At 41.0% G+C, this 18,227-nt stretch overlaps 1 protein-coding gene across 4 annotated transcripts in view; it reads left to right on the top strand.

The window, feature by feature from the left end:
* Positions 1–17,830, top strand: part of pkig (protein kinase (cAMP-dependent, catalytic) inhibitor gamma) — a 33,911-nt gene extending 16,081 nt beyond the window's left edge. For 2 of the 4 annotated variants that reach the window (XM_037773348.1, XM_037773349.1), the window contains exons 2-3: positions 14,793–14,980; positions 17,129–17,830. In XM_037773348.1, coding sequence (XP_037629276.1) covers positions 14,821–14,980; positions 17,129–17,211 — 243 coding nt within the window. In that variant the 5' untranslated portion in view covers positions 14,793–14,820 and the 3' untranslated portion in view covers positions 17,212–17,830. Of the gene's footprint in view, positions 1–5,070; positions 5,210–14,792; positions 14,981–17,128 lie in introns of those variants that run through there. The other 2 variants (XM_037773350.1, XM_037773347.1) reach the window with 2 other exon arrangements.
* The last annotated feature ends 397 nt before the right edge of the window (positions 17,831–18,227 follow it).

Here is an 18,227-nt window from a genome sequence, read left to right as displayed (position 1 = left end):
GAGGGTGTTCCACAGTTTAGGGCTACAAAAACAGAAAGCAGCCTCACCAGATTTCTTGTGGGACACTTTAGGAACTTCTAAAAGAATGGCAGTGGAATATCGAAGAGTTCTTGATGGGAGATTTGCAATAATCTAACCAGTTTGTAAAAAAAAAAAAGCATGTACAGTATCAGTATCTCAGCATTGTTCTGAGTTAGAAGTGGTCTAATTTTGGCGACGTTCCTCATATGAAAAACGGATGTTTTTGCGACCTCGTTAAAATGGCTAATAAACTTCAGATCAGAGTCTAAAATCACTCTCAGATCTGTAACGTGTTTTAATGCCTTGACAGGCTAACAAACACCGACTGTAGTCTCTGCCTTTCTGCTTTCTGCTTTTGAACCTACAAGTAGAATTCCAGTTTCCTGCTCATTTCTTTTTTTAAAGTTTTGACTCTCCCAAATGTTGATATCTGTGAAACAGGTAAAAGGAGCATTTAAAGAATTAGGGATGGGTCATGATTTTTGATTTTTCGAATAGTCATTAAATGATAAAAAATCGACTAGTTTATGCGACTGTCATCCTGTCTTAATAATATATATTTTCCCTTGTTTTAACCGTCGTTGGTGCTGGTAGTAACGTTACTACGGGTAACGTGTGTGGCATGTTCAGCAGCTTCATGCGGCGATTTCTAAAAATAATCGACTAGTTCCCAGTGATAATCGTATAGTATTTTTGTTTAGAATGCACATCCCTATAAAAACTGGGGTCGTCTGGTAAAACAGAGATATATATATATAGTTGTGTGTCATCAGCATAACAGTGATATGACATTATAGTGACTAAATATGTTGCCCAGAGGGAGCATGTATAAAGAAACAGAGGACCTAAAATGCTTCCTTGAGGAACACCGTATTCAATGTCAAATGTCTCTGACACCAAGTCGCCTAAACTAGCAAAGATTTTTCTTTTTGACAAGTATGAGCGAAACCAGTCAAGCACTGCACCAGAGAGACATACCCATTTCTCAAGTTGATTGATTAAAATGCCATGATTAATAGTATCAAATGCTGTGCCCGAATCCATCAAAAAGAGAACAGACACATTGTTTGAATCAGTCGAAATTCTGGTTTCAGTGGTTTCAGTGCTATAGTTGGTCCGATAGCCAGTCTGGAATTTAACTCATCTTATTAGTATTCAGATGATCATGTAGTTGCTCAAATACAATCTTCTCAGGAAGTTTCCTCAAAAAAGGTTTTGGATTGGATTTGTGATGGGCCTGTAATTAGCAAGGCCACTCGTGTCCATATCAAGCTTCACCAAAGTTGTTTTAAGCAGAGGGGAAAGTACCTGATTGCAGAGACATGTTGATTATTCTTGTTGTTTTGTAAGAGAGGCACTGGAAGCTGGATTTACATTTTGGTAGGAATGGAGTCTAGTGCACATGTGAATGACTTAATTTTATTGATAGCAATTTCATCATCTGTTGTCATACTAAAGAATGTTGTCCACCGTTAGGCCCCAAACAGTTGATGAATCTGTATTTCTAATACTGGACCTAATGATGTCAATTTTAGAAATCGTGGCATTTCAATAAGTCACAAAACTAACATAATCATATGGAAAACATAAATAATTTTGTTAGACTTGTACGGAGTGCTGAGCTACACCAGCACTTTCCATCTTTACTTATTTTCCAACATTAATCCATTTTGAAAACACATATTGCAGCACGACATTTATCGGGTAGTATATTTATAATAAGAAAATGTCTTGTACACGTGATACTCGGTACAGTATTGTCAAGTGGTCATATCTCCCTGGCCTTTCAGTGGATACTGCTTCATCTTCCAAACATCTTCTTTCTGCTTTTCCTGAAGGTCTCATCCTCTGTATTACCACTCGCTATCTGTATGTCTCCTCCAGGTCTCATTATTCACAGGCACAACAAGTCTTTGAATACTTGTGTGCTCAACACAGCTATATGAAGCCATACAAGTCTGAAATCCCTCTCACTTTGTTACTGACACTCAGGTGTTATTATTTGGCCATTAATACTCATGTATGCTTCAGTCTCTTACAGAACGATTAGCCTGCTGTTAAAAATGTGGGAGTTTATTTGAATCACTGTTTTGATTATCAAATGAAGAGTTAAATAGAACTATTTTCTCCAACAAAAAGAAGTGTGTTAACCTTGTTGTTTTAGCCTCATTTCACTATGACTGTGGGGGATATCTAGCAATGGTAAGCTGACTTGCTGATGGGTGAATCGCTGTTTAACAGCAGCCCACCTGCCACATTGATCTCGATAACCTCAGGAACAAAGTCAAGACCTTCTGTACATAGACACTTATCCACACAGGTTGCCTGCAAAGTTTATAATAGATTTTTTCTGACCACCGGGGCTCATGTTGCTTTAGTACCTCGTTGCATCTTTGACCTTCTAATCCCCTACGCTCATAGGGGATTAGTTAACAGGCAGTGAGCAGATAATCGATCCTTACTCCTGGTGAAAACAAAGAATGATCTGGCCGGTTTTGTAAAGCCATCAACACTGTGGAAAACTTCAGGTTTATCAACCTGCTTTTGTGTTTAGTTTGATTTCATCTTCATGCACATTATAGCAACAATTAGTCTATTAATTAACAAACTTTTAAAGCACCAGTTTGTAGCATTTCTACAAACTGCATTTCTACCTATTAGCAGAAATGGAATATGAAGTAGAATGAGCCCTTCATATCTACATAGGGAGCGGGTCCCCTTTCATGGAGTCCGCCATGTTGCTGCGCCATGTTTCTACACACTTCCAAACACTGGCTGTAGCGACGGCCTTTCACGTTTTTACGTTACCTGAAGACCACCGTAGTTCTCCCACACGCTTGTGAAACTGCAATAACGTGAGCCGCAAAACCGTGGTACCGTCAGCCGCCGTCTGACTTCCGTTGCTCCTAAAGTAGTGTTAATATGGTGAGGATGGCCTCTGAGTGAGGCGAACGGCGTTACCACGGTTTTGCACTCGGCGGCTCACGTTACCGCAGTATTGGAAAAGGAGGAGTGAGCGGAGGGGTACTCGGTTGGTTGCAGTCTGCAACCACACCACCAGATGCTGCCAAATCCTACACACAATACCTTTTTTAGCAAAAATCCACTGGTTCCAACTTATCAAATGTGAATATTTTTTGTTTTTCATTCTCATATGATTGCAAACTGAAGATATTTTTGTTTTGGTAGTAGTAGTAGTCAAGTAAATTTTATTTATATAGTGCCAAATCACAACAGAAGTTATCTCATGACACATAGTAGCAGTAGTACTTTAGTAGTAAAATAGGTAACACATTGTTTTTTTTTTTCAAATGTGTAAATGGTAAATGGACTTGTATAAATGGATTTATATAGCGTTTTTCTGGTCTTCTGACCACTCAAAGCGTTGTACTCTACATGTCAGCATTCACCCATTCATACACACACTGATGGCAGAGGCTGCCATGCAAGGTGCCAGCCTGCCCATCAGGATCTAATCTAAATACTCACTCACACACCGATGGCACAGCCTTCGGGAGCAATTTGGGGTTAAGTGTCTTGCTGAAGGACACTTTGACATGTGACTGGAGGAGCTGGGGATCGAACCACGACCTTCTGATTGGTGGACGACCTGCTCTACCCTCTTCCCAGCCGCCCCAACAACAAGAAGTTGTCTGTGTCTATTCTCATCTATTTTTTCAGGACTTTGTAGTTTAGGGAAATAGCAGTTACATTGTGTGTGATATTTCAATTGTCTGTCCTCAGAGAGTAAACAGTTTTATAATAATTAAGTAGAGCTGAAATGATTAGTCGATTGACAACAAATCAATGTGCAACTACTTTGATAATTGATTAATTGTTTCAGTATTTTTTCAGACAAAAATGGCAAAAAATTCTCTGGTTCCAGCTTCTTAAATGTGAATATTTGCTGATCTGACATCATTGTAATTGTATATATTTGAGTTTTGGACTGTTGAGACAAAACAAAACATTTGATGAGTCACCTCAGACTTTGGGAAATCCCCTCACAACAAATTGATTAATGGAGAAAATGAATGATGAATCAATAATGCAAATAATCCATTCAACATGCCAGCAGTCGACATCAGAGAGTTTTTTTCAATGGTGGAAGTAATCTTTTTGGAGCAAAGCCATTCATGTTTCTCACTAAAAACCAAAGCTAGGAATAGATCTCCTCTGAAGTGCTCCGACTTGTGAAGTGGGGAACACAACTCTAGCTGCTCCTCCTCTGTATGCCGGCCGAGATCATCTGTCCAAGCTGGATTGATTTTTGATTTGGCTGTAGCTTTCTGAAGAAGCCGCCTTCACCGGGGCCTTTTGTTTTATTCATTAGTTCACTGAGGACTTTTCCACACAGCAGCTGATGCTAATAGCCTTGGTCAGGCTTCTTATCTCCTGTTCCTCGGCTGATTCATAATGCCTTCGGGCGCAGGAGCTCAGTACGCTCATTTAGGATGGCAATTATGTGAGAGTGGCAGTGATCATTCTCGGTATCTCAGCTCAGCGAGAGGGAGATAGAAAATTGCATCGGGTATCCCGGTGTTATCGGTGATAATTCTGTATGTCTGACAGAGAAGATGGGGACTTCTACTGTGACTTAATAGTAAGCGTGAAACTCTGAAGTGCCAGCGAATGCGAGGTGGTGAAAACCTCTGAGTGGAAGAGATTTGTGTGTTCGTCTCCTCAGCAGGGAAAGTTTTCACAGCGTCTGGTGTAAACGGCTGACAAGCTGAAGAGCAAAAGCTAGTTGCAATATTCCCTTCGCCAGGGGAAATAAGGGCTTCACACCCAAGCCCTGGGTCCCATAAGAACAGGAAGGATATAGGGCAAATATATACACCAGAGTTGAATGGACACGGCTTTTTATTTATTTATGAGAGGAGGACCGGAGAGGAACAACAATGCTAACCCTGACGAGGAAATACAGCTCCCTTGTGTTTGAAGTGAGCTCGTTGTCAACCGAGCAGCTGCTGACATCATGTGAATAGACAGTGCCCAGACCGCATTCGCTGGGGGCTGAGAGGCGGTGAGCAGGAGGGCAAAAGAGCTGAGGCACACTAGCGTTATGGTGCTCTCACTGTGTAACGCTTAGCGCTTGGGGGGGAATGGATTTGGATAAATTTGTCTGAAGCAGTTTGGGTCTGCTTGTAGGCGTCCGAGAGCAGATGAAGCCACTGTGATTACTTTGGTAAGATTTGTTGTTAACTTTTGCTTTATCTTCAGCTGTAAAAACTGAGATTTGTTGAGTGTCTGTTTTATACTGCAAGTTGATGAAGACAGCAGTTTCTTTCAGGAAGAAGTGGGACGGTTTCTAGGATTTTATTAGAGCTGTAACAATTAATTTAATTAGTAGAGTGACAGAAAATCCACGAAAACTATTACAATAGTCGGTTAAACACTTAAGTCGTATTTAAAGCAACATGGGCCTCAAATGATTGATAATTGATGATTTTCTCTGTCTTATACCATTCAATTTAACATTTTTGGGTTTTGGACTGTTGGTCAGACAAAACAAGACATTTGAAGACGTAACCTGGGACTCTGGGACACTGTGATGGACATTGTTTTACGGCCGCAACTAATGATTGGTGATTAATCTGCTGCCGATTTTGAAAATCGTAAAATGAAAAATGCCTGTTCAGAGCTAGGACTGCACATTTTTTTATATCGTCATCACAATGTCAACTTTCACAACACTTCGCGAAAGACTGCAATATTGCATTTTTTAGAGTTTGTTGAAAGAGAGTATCAGTAGAAAACTGCACTTTAAAATGTAACTATTTGGGCTGTCAATGGATTACAATATTTAATCACAATTAATTCATAGTTAATCCCGATTAATCGCAAATAATGACACTTTCTTTTATCTGTTCAAAATGTACCTTAAAGGGAGACTTGTCAAGTATTTAATACTATAACAATACTATCAACATGGGAGTGGGCAAATGTGCTTGCTTTATGCAAATGTATGTATATATTTATTTTTGGAAACCAATTAACAACACAAAACGATGACAAATATTGTCCAGAAACCCTCACAGGTACTGCATTTAGCATAAAAAATATGCTCAAATCATAATGTGGCAAACTCAAGCCCAACAGGCAACAACAGCTGTCAGTGTGTCAGTGTGCTTACTTGACTATGACTTGCCCCAAACTGCATGTGATTATTATAAAGTGGGTCTGTCTGTAAAGGGGAGACTCGTGGGTACCCATAGAATCCATTTGCATTCACATATCATGAGGTCAGAGGTCAAAGGCCCCCTTTGAAAATTGCCATGACAGTTTTTCCTCGCCAAACTTTGGCATAAGTTTGGAGCGTTATTTAACTCCTTCTCGCCAAGCTAGTATGACATGGTTGGTACCAATGGATTCCTTCCGTTCCTTAGTTTCATATGATACCAGTATCATCACTCTAGCAAAAAATGAGCCCACTACAACCTAAAAATCGCAAGATGCGTTAAAGAACTTACTGGCGTTAACACAAATTTGCGTTAAGGCTTTATTATCGCGTTAAATTTGACAGCCCAATAACTATCTTTTTTTTTTTTTATTGTTGCCATTTGTGTTCATTTCAATGTTCAATTTGTTCAATAAAAGAATGTTGGAAATTAATTCCTTTAATATCTTTTTTTACTATTTTATAGCAAGTAATATCCTTATCGACAACAACGTTATCGCATGTTTCTTTCATATCGTGCAGCTCTATTCAAAGCTCGAGGTGACGTCTTCAAATGTCTTGTTTTGTCTGATCAACAGTCCAAAACCCAAAGATATTCAGTTAAATCCTCACATTTGAAAGGCTGAAAACAGCAAATGTTTGATATTTTTTGCTTTAAAATGATGATTAATTTACATACATTTTTTTTTTATACTATTTTTCGACAATTTATAGACCAAACAATAAATCAAGAAAATAAACGACAGATTAATCGATAATGAAAAGTATCTTTAGTTGCCTACTTTGTGGTTTTTGCCAACTCAATCCCATTAAACATAAAGGCAGCTCATCAAGTATTCAGGGTTAGAAAAGGCCAATGGAAAAGTTTAGTTGCCATGAGAAGCGTGGAGGCTTTTTGCCTCGTCAATAAATGAAACGGAATTAGTTGACAGACATGAAATTGGTGGTGTAGAGACAGCCCTAATGGACGTGGACATCAGCAAAGAGTCTTGGCCGGTGTTTGTGTGGGTTATTGCAGATAATGTGAGTTTATTACGGACATATCGGGCTTAAAAGGCTCCGGCGGGGATAGCAGTGAGCCTGCCTCTCTAATGTGCCCAGTGTAAGTAGCTCTGCTGATTCATATACCCACAGTGATCTCAAAGGCTATTGTTTCTAACATCTACATGCCAACACCTCTCCTGTTACATGTTGCCTCGCCCAATGTGGTCACTGTTCGTGTTCAAACCCGTCACGAAGGAAACTTTTCGGTATGTACAGCTGTTGTGCAGCTTTGCTTCCATTCACAATGAGGTTATAGCGCTTTTTGTGTCGATATGACAATGCAGCTCTTTTCTCTCAGAACAAAGGAATTACCAGAATTTCAATTAGTCCTGAAATAACTTTTTGTAGAGACTATCCCCACATTGGAAATGATCCATACAGCGCAGAACAGGAAGGAGAAGGAGGAAAAGAGAGCAATGTGAAGCTGAGTTCAGCTCATGAGCTGAGCTGCAGCGATTTCCCTTTGAGGTTTGAGTTGTTATTGTCTTGAGTGAAAATACACACCTGTGACATTTGTCTTGTGGTAGTGTTTCCAGCTGCAGCTGTGTCGAGTTTCCCCTCCGCATACACACCCTGGCCTTTTCACATAAAGGCACCCTTTTTATTTAACTAGGACATGCACTGAAAGAGAGCTGTAAGTCATAATTTCTGGAATGTGGTGTGAGAAGCTGTGAATGATGCAAGGCTGTACATACACATACACATACAATCTGCCCTTAAAGGAACAGTGTGTAACAATTAAGGGGGATCTATTGGCAGAAATGGAATATAATATTAATAAGTGTGTTTTTTTTTTACTGTATAATCACCTGATAATAAAAATGAGAATTTAGAATGAGCCATTTTTATCTACATGGGGAGCGGGTCCTCTTTACAGAGCCGGCCACCATGTCTCTACTTGTGCCTTCAAATGAAACTCGTGTTTACAACATGGGAAGTCGTGTACACAGTGTACTTGGCGTTCAAGTGGTTAAGTAGTGCGGAACACCGCTGCTACGCAACGACAATATTAAAGGGACTATTTGTAACTTTCAGAAATGCTTCTTAACAGCGACACCTGTGGCCGTGAAATCAACGAAAGTCAGTGTCGGGCTCGTGCTTGTGCTCGCTCTAAATAGACATGAACGAGCATCGCTCAAAACAGTGAGGCGACACACGTCAGCTAAAACCACAATATCACTCTATATTTCAGCTGCTTGGCAGTAATGTTAGCTGACCAGACGAAGGTCTCTCCATGAATCACTGCTGATACTGTGTTTGCTTCTCCTGCCTCAGCGCAGGCTTCAGCAGCGGGACTCTGCAGCGAGAAACTCGTCTCCCTCCGCCCGCAGCCGGAGTGAACAGGGAGACACCGTCACCTGGTCGGTAACGAGACAACAAGGTTTCTCTCTGCAGAGTCCCGTCACTACACAAGACACGGAAAACCTCTGTTGGTCTGGAGGAGCTGCAGCATTTATTTCTGCATAAACGTCCACTGTACATTCACTAGATATTCTCAGAGCTAAACTAACTCCTCTGCAGTGTGGAGTGAGCGCGCGTACACGTCTAGAGGTGGAGCGAGTATGCGAGAACGCGCGCTCTGTCTGAGTGAAGTCAGGCAGGCAGAGCAGACGAGGCTCCGGCCACACGCGAGCGCGCAGATGCGAACGCGCATGTGTTCCGACCCGGTACATTTATACGCTTAAAAAGTTACAAACAGTCCCTTTAACGTTACTGTTGGCGTCTAGAAGCCACAGAGGCTAACAATTTAGCGAGCTAGCAGAGTGAGTAACATGATGCAGGAAATGCAAAGGAATAATGACAGAGGAAAAAGATGAGGCCGTTGGGAATATTAACATTTTCCTCAGACTTACTATAAAATTATGAAGAAAAACAATATACGGCTAAAATTAGAATATATTAAGTTAATATGCATCGAAAAATTAATTTCCATGGGCGTCGCCATTTCTGACAACGTCAACAAACACGTCACAACTCGTGAACTCTGAGCTTTTCAGAAACTTTTCCCCGTCTTGTGACTACGACAAGACGGGGGCGTTCATATGGACTCATCTCGTAAACACGACCCCATTTGAAGGCATCATACAGTAGCCCAGAAACAGACAAACCAAACACTGGCTCTAGATAGGGACATCCATGTTTTTATGTTTTCGCGTCGGCCACCGTAGCTCTCCTACACGCTTGGCACACGGGAGAAGAGTCAGTTGGTTGCAATCTGCAGCCTCACTGCTAGATGGTGCCAGATCTTACACACTGCTCCTTTTTAAGAGGACATATATGTATGTTATCCATACAGAAATGTGCTGTTAAAGAGGCAACAAATTTGATTAGGCATCAACATCTGTAGGCTCCAGCTTCTCAGATGTGAGCATTTTTTTGCTATTCTGTTTCTTATCATTGTAAAATTATTACATTCTAGTTTTAGCTAGAGCTGTCAAAGTTAAAGCGATAATAACATGTTAACACAAATTTGTGTTAACGTCACTAATAACACTCCAAAGTAACGCTAACTTTTGGCAATGAAAAACTGTCATGGCCATTTTCAAAGGTGTCCCTTGACCTCTGACCCTAAAGATATGTGATTGAAAATTGATTCTTTGGGTAAACACGAGTCTCCCCTTTACAGACATGCCCACTTTATGATAATCACATGCAGTTCGGGGCAAGTCATAGTCAAGCCAGCACACTGACACACTGACAGCTGTTGTTGCCTGTTGGGCTTAAGTTTTCCATGTTATGATTTGAGCATACCTTTTATGCTAAATGCAGTACCTGTGAGGGTTTCTGGACAATATTTGTCATTGTTTTGCATTGTTAATTGATTTCCAATAATATATACATACATTTACATAAAGCAGCATATTTGCATTCTCCCATGTTGATAAGCGTATTAAAATACTTGACAAATCTCCCATTTTGATAGATAAAAAATGTGCGATTAACTATGGACAATCATGCTATTAATTGCAATTAAATATTTGAATTGATTGACAGCCCTAGTTTTTAAATTTGTTCACCATTTCCAGACATTTTATTGTATAAACTGTATACATCGACATAGATTAATAAAAAACTAGTATGATTGCTCGTTGCAAGCCTAGATAAAGTGCGTGGTTATTCTTTTATTCACCTCAGTAAACAAGAACTGCAATTAGTTCAGTCACACAGAAGACCATCAGTGTCTTTTACAGAGCGTCTGCCTCCAAAGACACTTTACATGCTCATTTGCATTATACAAATCACAGCAGGTGAACAACAACAACAGCCTACGCTGCTTCAGTCAGTCAGTCAGTCAGTCAGCCAGCGCTACAAAAACAAGTTCATCATCACAGCGCGCTTTGATGATAGCGAGGGATAAAGTGATTTTAAAATGCAGCGCCATTAAACTGCTTCTACCACAGCTGAGACCAGACGGGGTGTGTAAACACGTGCCGGAGAGCAGGAGGCTGAGCATCGTCACCACCGTCATCATCACCACCACCAGCCCTCCATGGAAACCTGTTAATGATCTCATGGTAGGATTTGATCCACATGCGCGGGCAAGCCGACTAATTAAACAAACAAATGGCAATTAGACGGGGCTCCCATAACAACTGGGCCAATGGAGTAGCAAAAGGCAAACACAACAGAGACTAATTCATTGCAGCACTAAACACACAGTCAGTGCTGCTTGTTTGTTTTAATCATCTTTCAGTCTATGTAGAGAATGCATTGATTAGTAGTGAGGCTGAATAGTCATTTTATATCAAACGTGATTTGAAAGAGTGCAATCTTCATATTGCAGGAGGAGCAATTATTATATTATTATTATAGGGGATATTTTGACCTTTTGGAAGATACACTCATTCGCTGTCTTGCCCAGAGTTAGACGAGAAGATTGATACCACTTTCACGTTTGTACGGTAAATATTAAGATAACACCAGCAGCCTGCTAACTTAGCTTAGCACAAAGACTGGAAACAGAAGGAAACATGTTCATTCTGGTGGCAAATTCAAATGCATTCACCATATGCATAATTTGTTACCGACCTTCAAATTTTGACAAAACTTTACATTTCTGCTTTTATCCAGAAACTCTAGGGTTAAATTTTTTTTTGTAAGTCTAATGCCTGTTTTTAGATTGAAAAAATATCTTTCTTAAATGATTAGTTTGACATTTTGGGAAATACGCTTATTTGATTTCTTGCCAAGAGTTAACGTAGATGAGAGGACTGTTACCAGCCAGTTAGCTTAGCTTAGCACAAAGGCTGGAAACAGGTGGAAGCTGAAGCTCACTAATTAACACGTTACAAGTGGTATGTTCATTCCGTACAAAAACGTGAAGTGTAAAAATGTCCCTTTTTACGGGGCGTTTATGTGCTTCAGTAGAGTATTTCTTGGCTTGGACTATTTTTTTTTACTCTTGGGCAGAGCCAGGCTAGCTGTTTCCCCCTGATTCCAGTCTTTAAACTAAGCTAAGTTTCATACTTACCGTACAGACGTGAGTGGTGTCAATTCTATCATTTATCTCTCAGCAAAAAGGCAAAAATAAGCGCGATTCCCAAATTCCCAAAATGTCAAACTCTTCCTTTAAGTACAATGTTACGGAACTATTGGTGCCTTCAAATGAAACTTGTGAGGTCATCGTTACAACATGGGAAGTCTTGTACACAATATGCTTGGCATTCAGGTGGTTAATCCGTGAGAACACCGCTGCTAAGCAACGGCAATATTAACGTTACTGTCGGCGTCTAGAAGCCACAGAGGCTAACAATTTAATAAGCTAGCAAGCAGGTAACATAATGCAATAAATGCAAAGTAATGACAGAGGAAAAAGATGAGGCCGTTGGCATTTTCCTCATATTATGAAATTGTGAAGAAAAACAATATACGACTGAAATTACAATATATTAACTAACTACTATGTACCGAAAAATAAACTTCTGTAGCCTCCGCCAAACACGTCGCAACTCGTAAACTCTTAGCTTTCAGAACCATTGCACTTCCGAGAGGGGGGCGTTCTTCTCGTGAGCACGGTAAACACGAGCCCATTTGAAGGCACCAGTTGTCTTGTGCTCGTCATAGCTGTAGATAGACGCAGATGGATGTAGCATGATGCTCAGACTGCATCATCACATCTTATCTGCACATCCTCTGCGTGTATGTGTGTGTTTGAGTTGGCAGCAGGACCAATCTGTGTTTGACTGGCCCACTATGCAGCTGTTATCAATAAACAGAATGGCATTGTTGAATGTCATGATTTATATTGGACCATCATTTAGTAGATATCACGTTTACCACCATGTAGGTTAATATCTTAATGAAAGTGAGCTTAAATGGTCAGGGTTTTCTGTAGAAACTATAAGCAAAAGATGGCTTTTCACTGGTTAAAATATGGGAAATACAGGAGTTTAATTTATCACAACCGCAAAATCAGTCCGAAAAATCACAATTAGATATTTTCTTCAAATTGGTCAGCGCTAATTAGCTAGGTAGTGAAAGCCTCAGGTGTTTGAACTAAAGGTTGAGGAAAAGGTCGTACTGCAGGTGTAATTATGAACCTGTGAGACGCTGGCCTCCCACGGTGATTTGGCCCGCTAATGATTGTACAGCCTGGCTATCTAGATGACAATCTGGTCTGAATGATCGGAGGATCACACCACCGTCTGCTGTCGGTAATACAGAGTGGCTCTTGTGTTTAGCAGACGCGCTCAGGGAAATGCCAGCAGCCCCAGAACTCAGTGACATTTCCTGAGCTACCGCTCTTACCTACGGGGGCTTAAAGTTTGCCCTTCACCGCATTTTTCAATTTTCCCAAACAGCGTCGCCTACGTCTCTGTTGCTTGTGACCTCTCAGGGAATGACCCTGGGTTGCTTCCTGTTTGGCATGGCGTTCGCATACTGTACATAAGAGAGAGAGAAAACAATTGTGGGACCTTTTTGAGTGATACAGAAAGAATGTGAGTAAAAGCGTTTGGGAACAGACTAGCCCTGGGTCAGCGTGTCTGCCAGCTCGTTTTTATTCCTCTCTTGTTTCCCTTCGAGATTCCCACCCCCCTCGTGTTTCCTAAAGATTCGTTGCTTAGCCGCTCAGCTGTTCTCTCCGTTACATGCTTTAATAGAGGGCATGTGTGTAGCTATAATGTAGTCAGCAGTGAGGTCTGATCGGCCTGTAGGAGAGGAACAGCTGTCAAGAGTATCGAAGTTTCAGAAGACAATTTCTCACTACTACTTTATCTTTTCTATTCTTTCTATCTTCTCTTTTCTGGAGCAGTCCTACTTTGTGTCCTCTTCTCTCTGAGGAGTTACCAGCTGTATAGTGTTTTAGTGGTTGGCAGGATCCATGACCTAGTTAAATATGCACTGAACACAGGAAACAGAAGAGGAATGAATGGCTAATGGGAGCACTATTTTTTTTTTTTTCGCTGGGGCTGTCTCTGACCACGCCTCTGCTGCTTATCCTTTGAAGGGTTTCAAGCTTTTTTTTTTACTCTTTCCATATTGATCAGTGCCTTTTCACTAAATCCTTGCTGTGTAAGTACCTCTAGGGCCGACAAATGGACTCTAGTAGAGGGCTGTGACTCTGCAAGTGAGAGCCGTGAGAGATTTGGTGCAATGTATTGTAATTAGGACAACCTATTAGCAGAGATGTGCCATTAATCGCTGTGCAGAAATGGGAATTATTAACAGCGTCATACTTCTTTTTATTAATGCTCTCCCAGCTGCTGCTGTTGGCCTTTCAGGTGGTGGAAGTGCTTCTGAAGTGCTCCCTTTCTGCCCACTCTCTCTGAGAGATGCACCCGATATCGATACTGGATCGGATATCGGGCCAATACTGACTCAAATAGCTGGATCGGGTATCAGTGACAATGGGGCCGATCTATTCAATTCAATTCTGTGTTTATATACTATATACATTATATACTGGAATTTTAATTTCTGTTTAAGTTTTGACCAATTTGTTGCTGCATTAAAAAGGTTTACACCTGAATTGTAATTCCTGTTAATTTTGAAGATTTTTTTAGCAGGTGTTGGTGTATGACTTATTAATTTGATAATAAATAACAATTCAATACATTTTTATGTATGTATTTATTTGTTAAATTTACTTTGACAACGTTAGGAAATTGATGTTTAAGTCAAGCCTGATGTTTCTTTACATATAAAAGAATGATCTCAGTCACTTCCAAACAGTGAGGCATACAGCTCATTATTTAAACACTGGTATCAGATCGGTACTCTGTATCGGCCGATACCCAAAGCCCGGTATCGCTATCGGTATCTGGACTGAAAAAGTCGGATAGGTGCATCCCTACACTCTCACTCTGCATTGGTCATCCTCATTTGCCTCATAAATAGCACTCTGTGGTATATTTTTTTAAGTCTTTTTAGCCAGTATTCCTGCATGTCACGTTGATTCTACCACAGTAGAAATTCACAAGACGCAGTGATGCGTCCTCCCGCGGGTCCTGCAGACCACTGAAGGAAGACAGCTGGGTGATTTATTTGCTTCTCGCAAACCCCTCCGCTGCAGCCGTCTGACATCCCCCCTCCTCCCTCTCGACAGGTGTAATGAGAGCGCTGGTCATGGACAGATGATGGACGTGGAGACGTCGTACTCAGACTTCATCAACTGTGATCGCACAGGCCGCAGGAACGCAGTGCCCGACATCGCAGGGGAGGGAGAGGGAGAAGGAGCGGCCAGCACCAGTGAACTCACCAAAGACCTGGCAGAGATGGACCTGAAGGCTGCAGGTCAGTACACCCACAGCTGAGTACACAGATGTATGATATATTTTAGACTGTAGACAAGTAAGACAGTTTCAATGGTGTTTAAGACATAGTCAGACATAGTCAGACATAGTCAGGGTCTGACAGTGTGTTGGGGCGAGTTGATGATGAATCGGGTGTATAGCTGAGGGAGTTAAAGTAGATTATTCAACTATTGATCACCACCATCATCTCCACTACTGTCATGGCTACTGAGCACACTGGACTATACAAAAGTTGGAACTATTCTGTTGTTATTCTGTTATGCTGTGTTTTACCATACCACTGCCTTTTGCATTACCCTCATTCATATTGTAACCAAAGTTTTTTCTATTATGCACTATAACTCATATTATATAACTGATAACTGATATTGCACATACTGTACATAATTTGTATGAGTATATGTGTATATGTAACTGTACCATAGACTGTATATAAAGGTGGACGACACGTCACCCACTGTACAGAAGTTAAGAGTCTGCGCAGTAGAGATCGGGTGGTGGCGCCGCGGTGTCGAGGTCATCCGCCCGGACCAATTGCAAGCCGAGCATGGCCTCAGCTTGTCAGCAGGAGAGACTCACAGCTGTCAATCATGACGTCTCAGCCCCTTTTTATAGCAACAATTAACTAATTAAAGCCGGACTTATCAGAAAAATTAACACATTAACATACATCAGCATGATAAGAACTACCTCAAATGACAGAAACCTTCTTTGGGAAAAATTTATTTGACATGTACTTTGACTTTTTCAGTTTGACCCATGACCTATACTGCCGCCAGCCACCAGGGGGCGATCAAGATGTTTTGGCTTCACTTTTGAGGAGCTCTTTATATACAGTCTATGAAGTGTACATCTTCCTTGTCTTGTAAATATAATTTAGTTTTTTATTCTTTCCTTTAGTGCTACTTTTATATACTTTTTCTATTCTATTTTATTGTTGTATTTTATTCTTATTTGAATATTTGTTTCTGCATTTTCTGTGTGTGTAGAGTGGAGGGGGCGATGGCTCAAAATATTTTCAAAAAATGTAATTAAAAGCAGACTTATTTTAAGCCTTAAAAAGTTAGCCACCCTACCCCCGGGCTAAGGGCACGGTCACACATATGCGAATGCAGGCGAGAGACCATCGCCTGCCGAGGCGACAAATGCCTGAAAGTTCACCAAAGTTGAACTCCGCGCAAATTCAAAGAAGCGAATTTGCTTCGCAACCGGAAGCAAATGTTTTTCCGCCCCTTTGCTCGCATAGAATAGAAGTGATCGGGAGGCGAATGTTAATTTCGTGCATGTGTGACAGTGACTTAACTCAAGGAAAACATGACTCATAATTTGCTAACAATGTTATGTAGTTATTATTAAGAAAGGAAAAAGTCTGTAGAGGCTGCTGTGTCAGAAATAAACAGCACCCAAAGTCTGCACAATGTCTTCCTCTGCTAAATTTCCCCAGCAAAATGTCCTTGTAACTGAAGGCAAACATTTTCTGCTGGAGCGAACAAAGATGAGGGATTTGACGTGGCTGCCATGTTTTATAGTTTGAAAAAAAGTTTTAATTTACCCAGAATTCATGTTAAATTCATCCCCCTGATGAAGTCAAGAACTAGACAGCTTTGTGTGTGTCTCAGAGCACCAACATATGACACTACAAACAGGTGCTACTGCTCAGCTTGTGTTCTCCATGAGATTCGGTTATTGTGCTTTGTTGCCTCCGAGTGAAATGAGTCGTAAAGGCAGCACAATGACAGATAGTCCTCTCTTCCTCTGCTATGAATGTGACGCAGATGTTCCCAGTCTGACCATTGTGTGACACATCGTTGTTCTTGCCGACTTCCTTTTCACTCAAAAGACAAGTTTCCCATGACATGATACCCGATCTGACAGCTATAAATTTCTCTCTAATGCTGGTCTGGTGGGAAGCCTCAAATTTGGAAATAATCTCATATCATGCTTGACATTGTGCTGCTACAGGAAGTTGTAGTTCCTTCCTCAGGATTCTCATTATGTTGTCTTTCTGGAGCCTGAAAGCAGATTTATTGCCCGCTGCTGTTAGGAATGTCAAACCACTTATGAGCTTGATAATACACACACATTTTTGACTGAATTTTTTTTTTTTTTTGCACATTGTTTCCTCCAGAAGGAGTCCCAGGGGCCTCCCCAGCCCCTGAGGCGGAGGGCTCCACCAGCCAAGACGCCCAGGGAGGTGGAGGCCCGTCCTAAACTCAGCCAGAGACCGAAGGGGGGGCAGAGCCAAGGAGTGAGAAGTAGAGAGAAGTGAAAGTGGTGAGACATGGAGAAAGGAAAGAGAGAGTGTATATTGGCTGTCCTAACTGGACGCGAGGACACCTTCGCTCACTGCCAGCCCGTTTGGAGCTCCAGCAGCCCAAATGTTCGCCTTTTCATTGGATCAGATTGTAACACGCGGAGCAGAGCAGAGTAGAACTGACAATTGAGATGCTGCTCTTTTGCTTCGTTCTCTGTTAAGTCATTTATATTCCCGACGAGACAAGAAAGCACAGAAACTCTGGATTTGTGTCTGTGGAGATGGACTGAGCTGAACAGAATCCATTTATAACACTCAAAACATTGTTCCAGCCTCGTACGGAGCTGTGTCACGGAGGGCGTATTCATAATCATCCGTTTGTCATTTTCTTTCTATGTATGCGCGTGTGTTCGTGACCCTTTCATCGTCAAGTCCTTTTCTTTTTTTTTTCAAGTAACAAAACATAGTCGCCATTATACTGTCGTGTACGAACTTCATATTTATTGCTTAATGTTCAGTGATAACTTTGTGATAGCAATTTTCTTTGTGTAATAAAATACTTATGACTTACTGTAACATTTTGTATTTTATGTTTTCAAGCGTAATTGGCTTTTCACAGGAGGCAATTTGCAGGTTCCTGTCGAACACTGCAGGTATACAGCTGGAGCTGTAGCGGTGCCGAGTCAAACGGGATTAATGAGTTCAGTTCGCTGAGTTGTTCCAGGGCCATAAATATTATTGAATGCAGCTTTTGTGTACATTAGCGAGGCCACAGGAAGCCAGTGTTTACATTTCCACCTAGCATGGTCCCAGTGTTCCCATTTATCTCGTTATATTCTGTATAAAGAAACAGGATGACGGAGCAAATTATCTGTAGAGCTGTGATTTTATTCATTTTTTTTATTTTTTTTATTAGCAATCTCTCTTTGTGTCAGGCTTGAGCTAATTCCCTCTTTAATAGTAGTTAATAAAT

Source organism: Sebastes umbrosus, chromosome 6 (genome assembly GCF_015220745.1).
Source record: "Sebastes umbrosus isolate fSebUmb1 chromosome 6, fSebUmb1.pri, whole genome shotgun sequence".
Taxonomy (NCBI): Eukaryota; Metazoa; Chordata; class Actinopteri; order Perciformes; family Sebastidae; genus Sebastes; species Sebastes umbrosus.
This window is presented reverse-complemented; position numbering and strand designations above follow the sequence as displayed.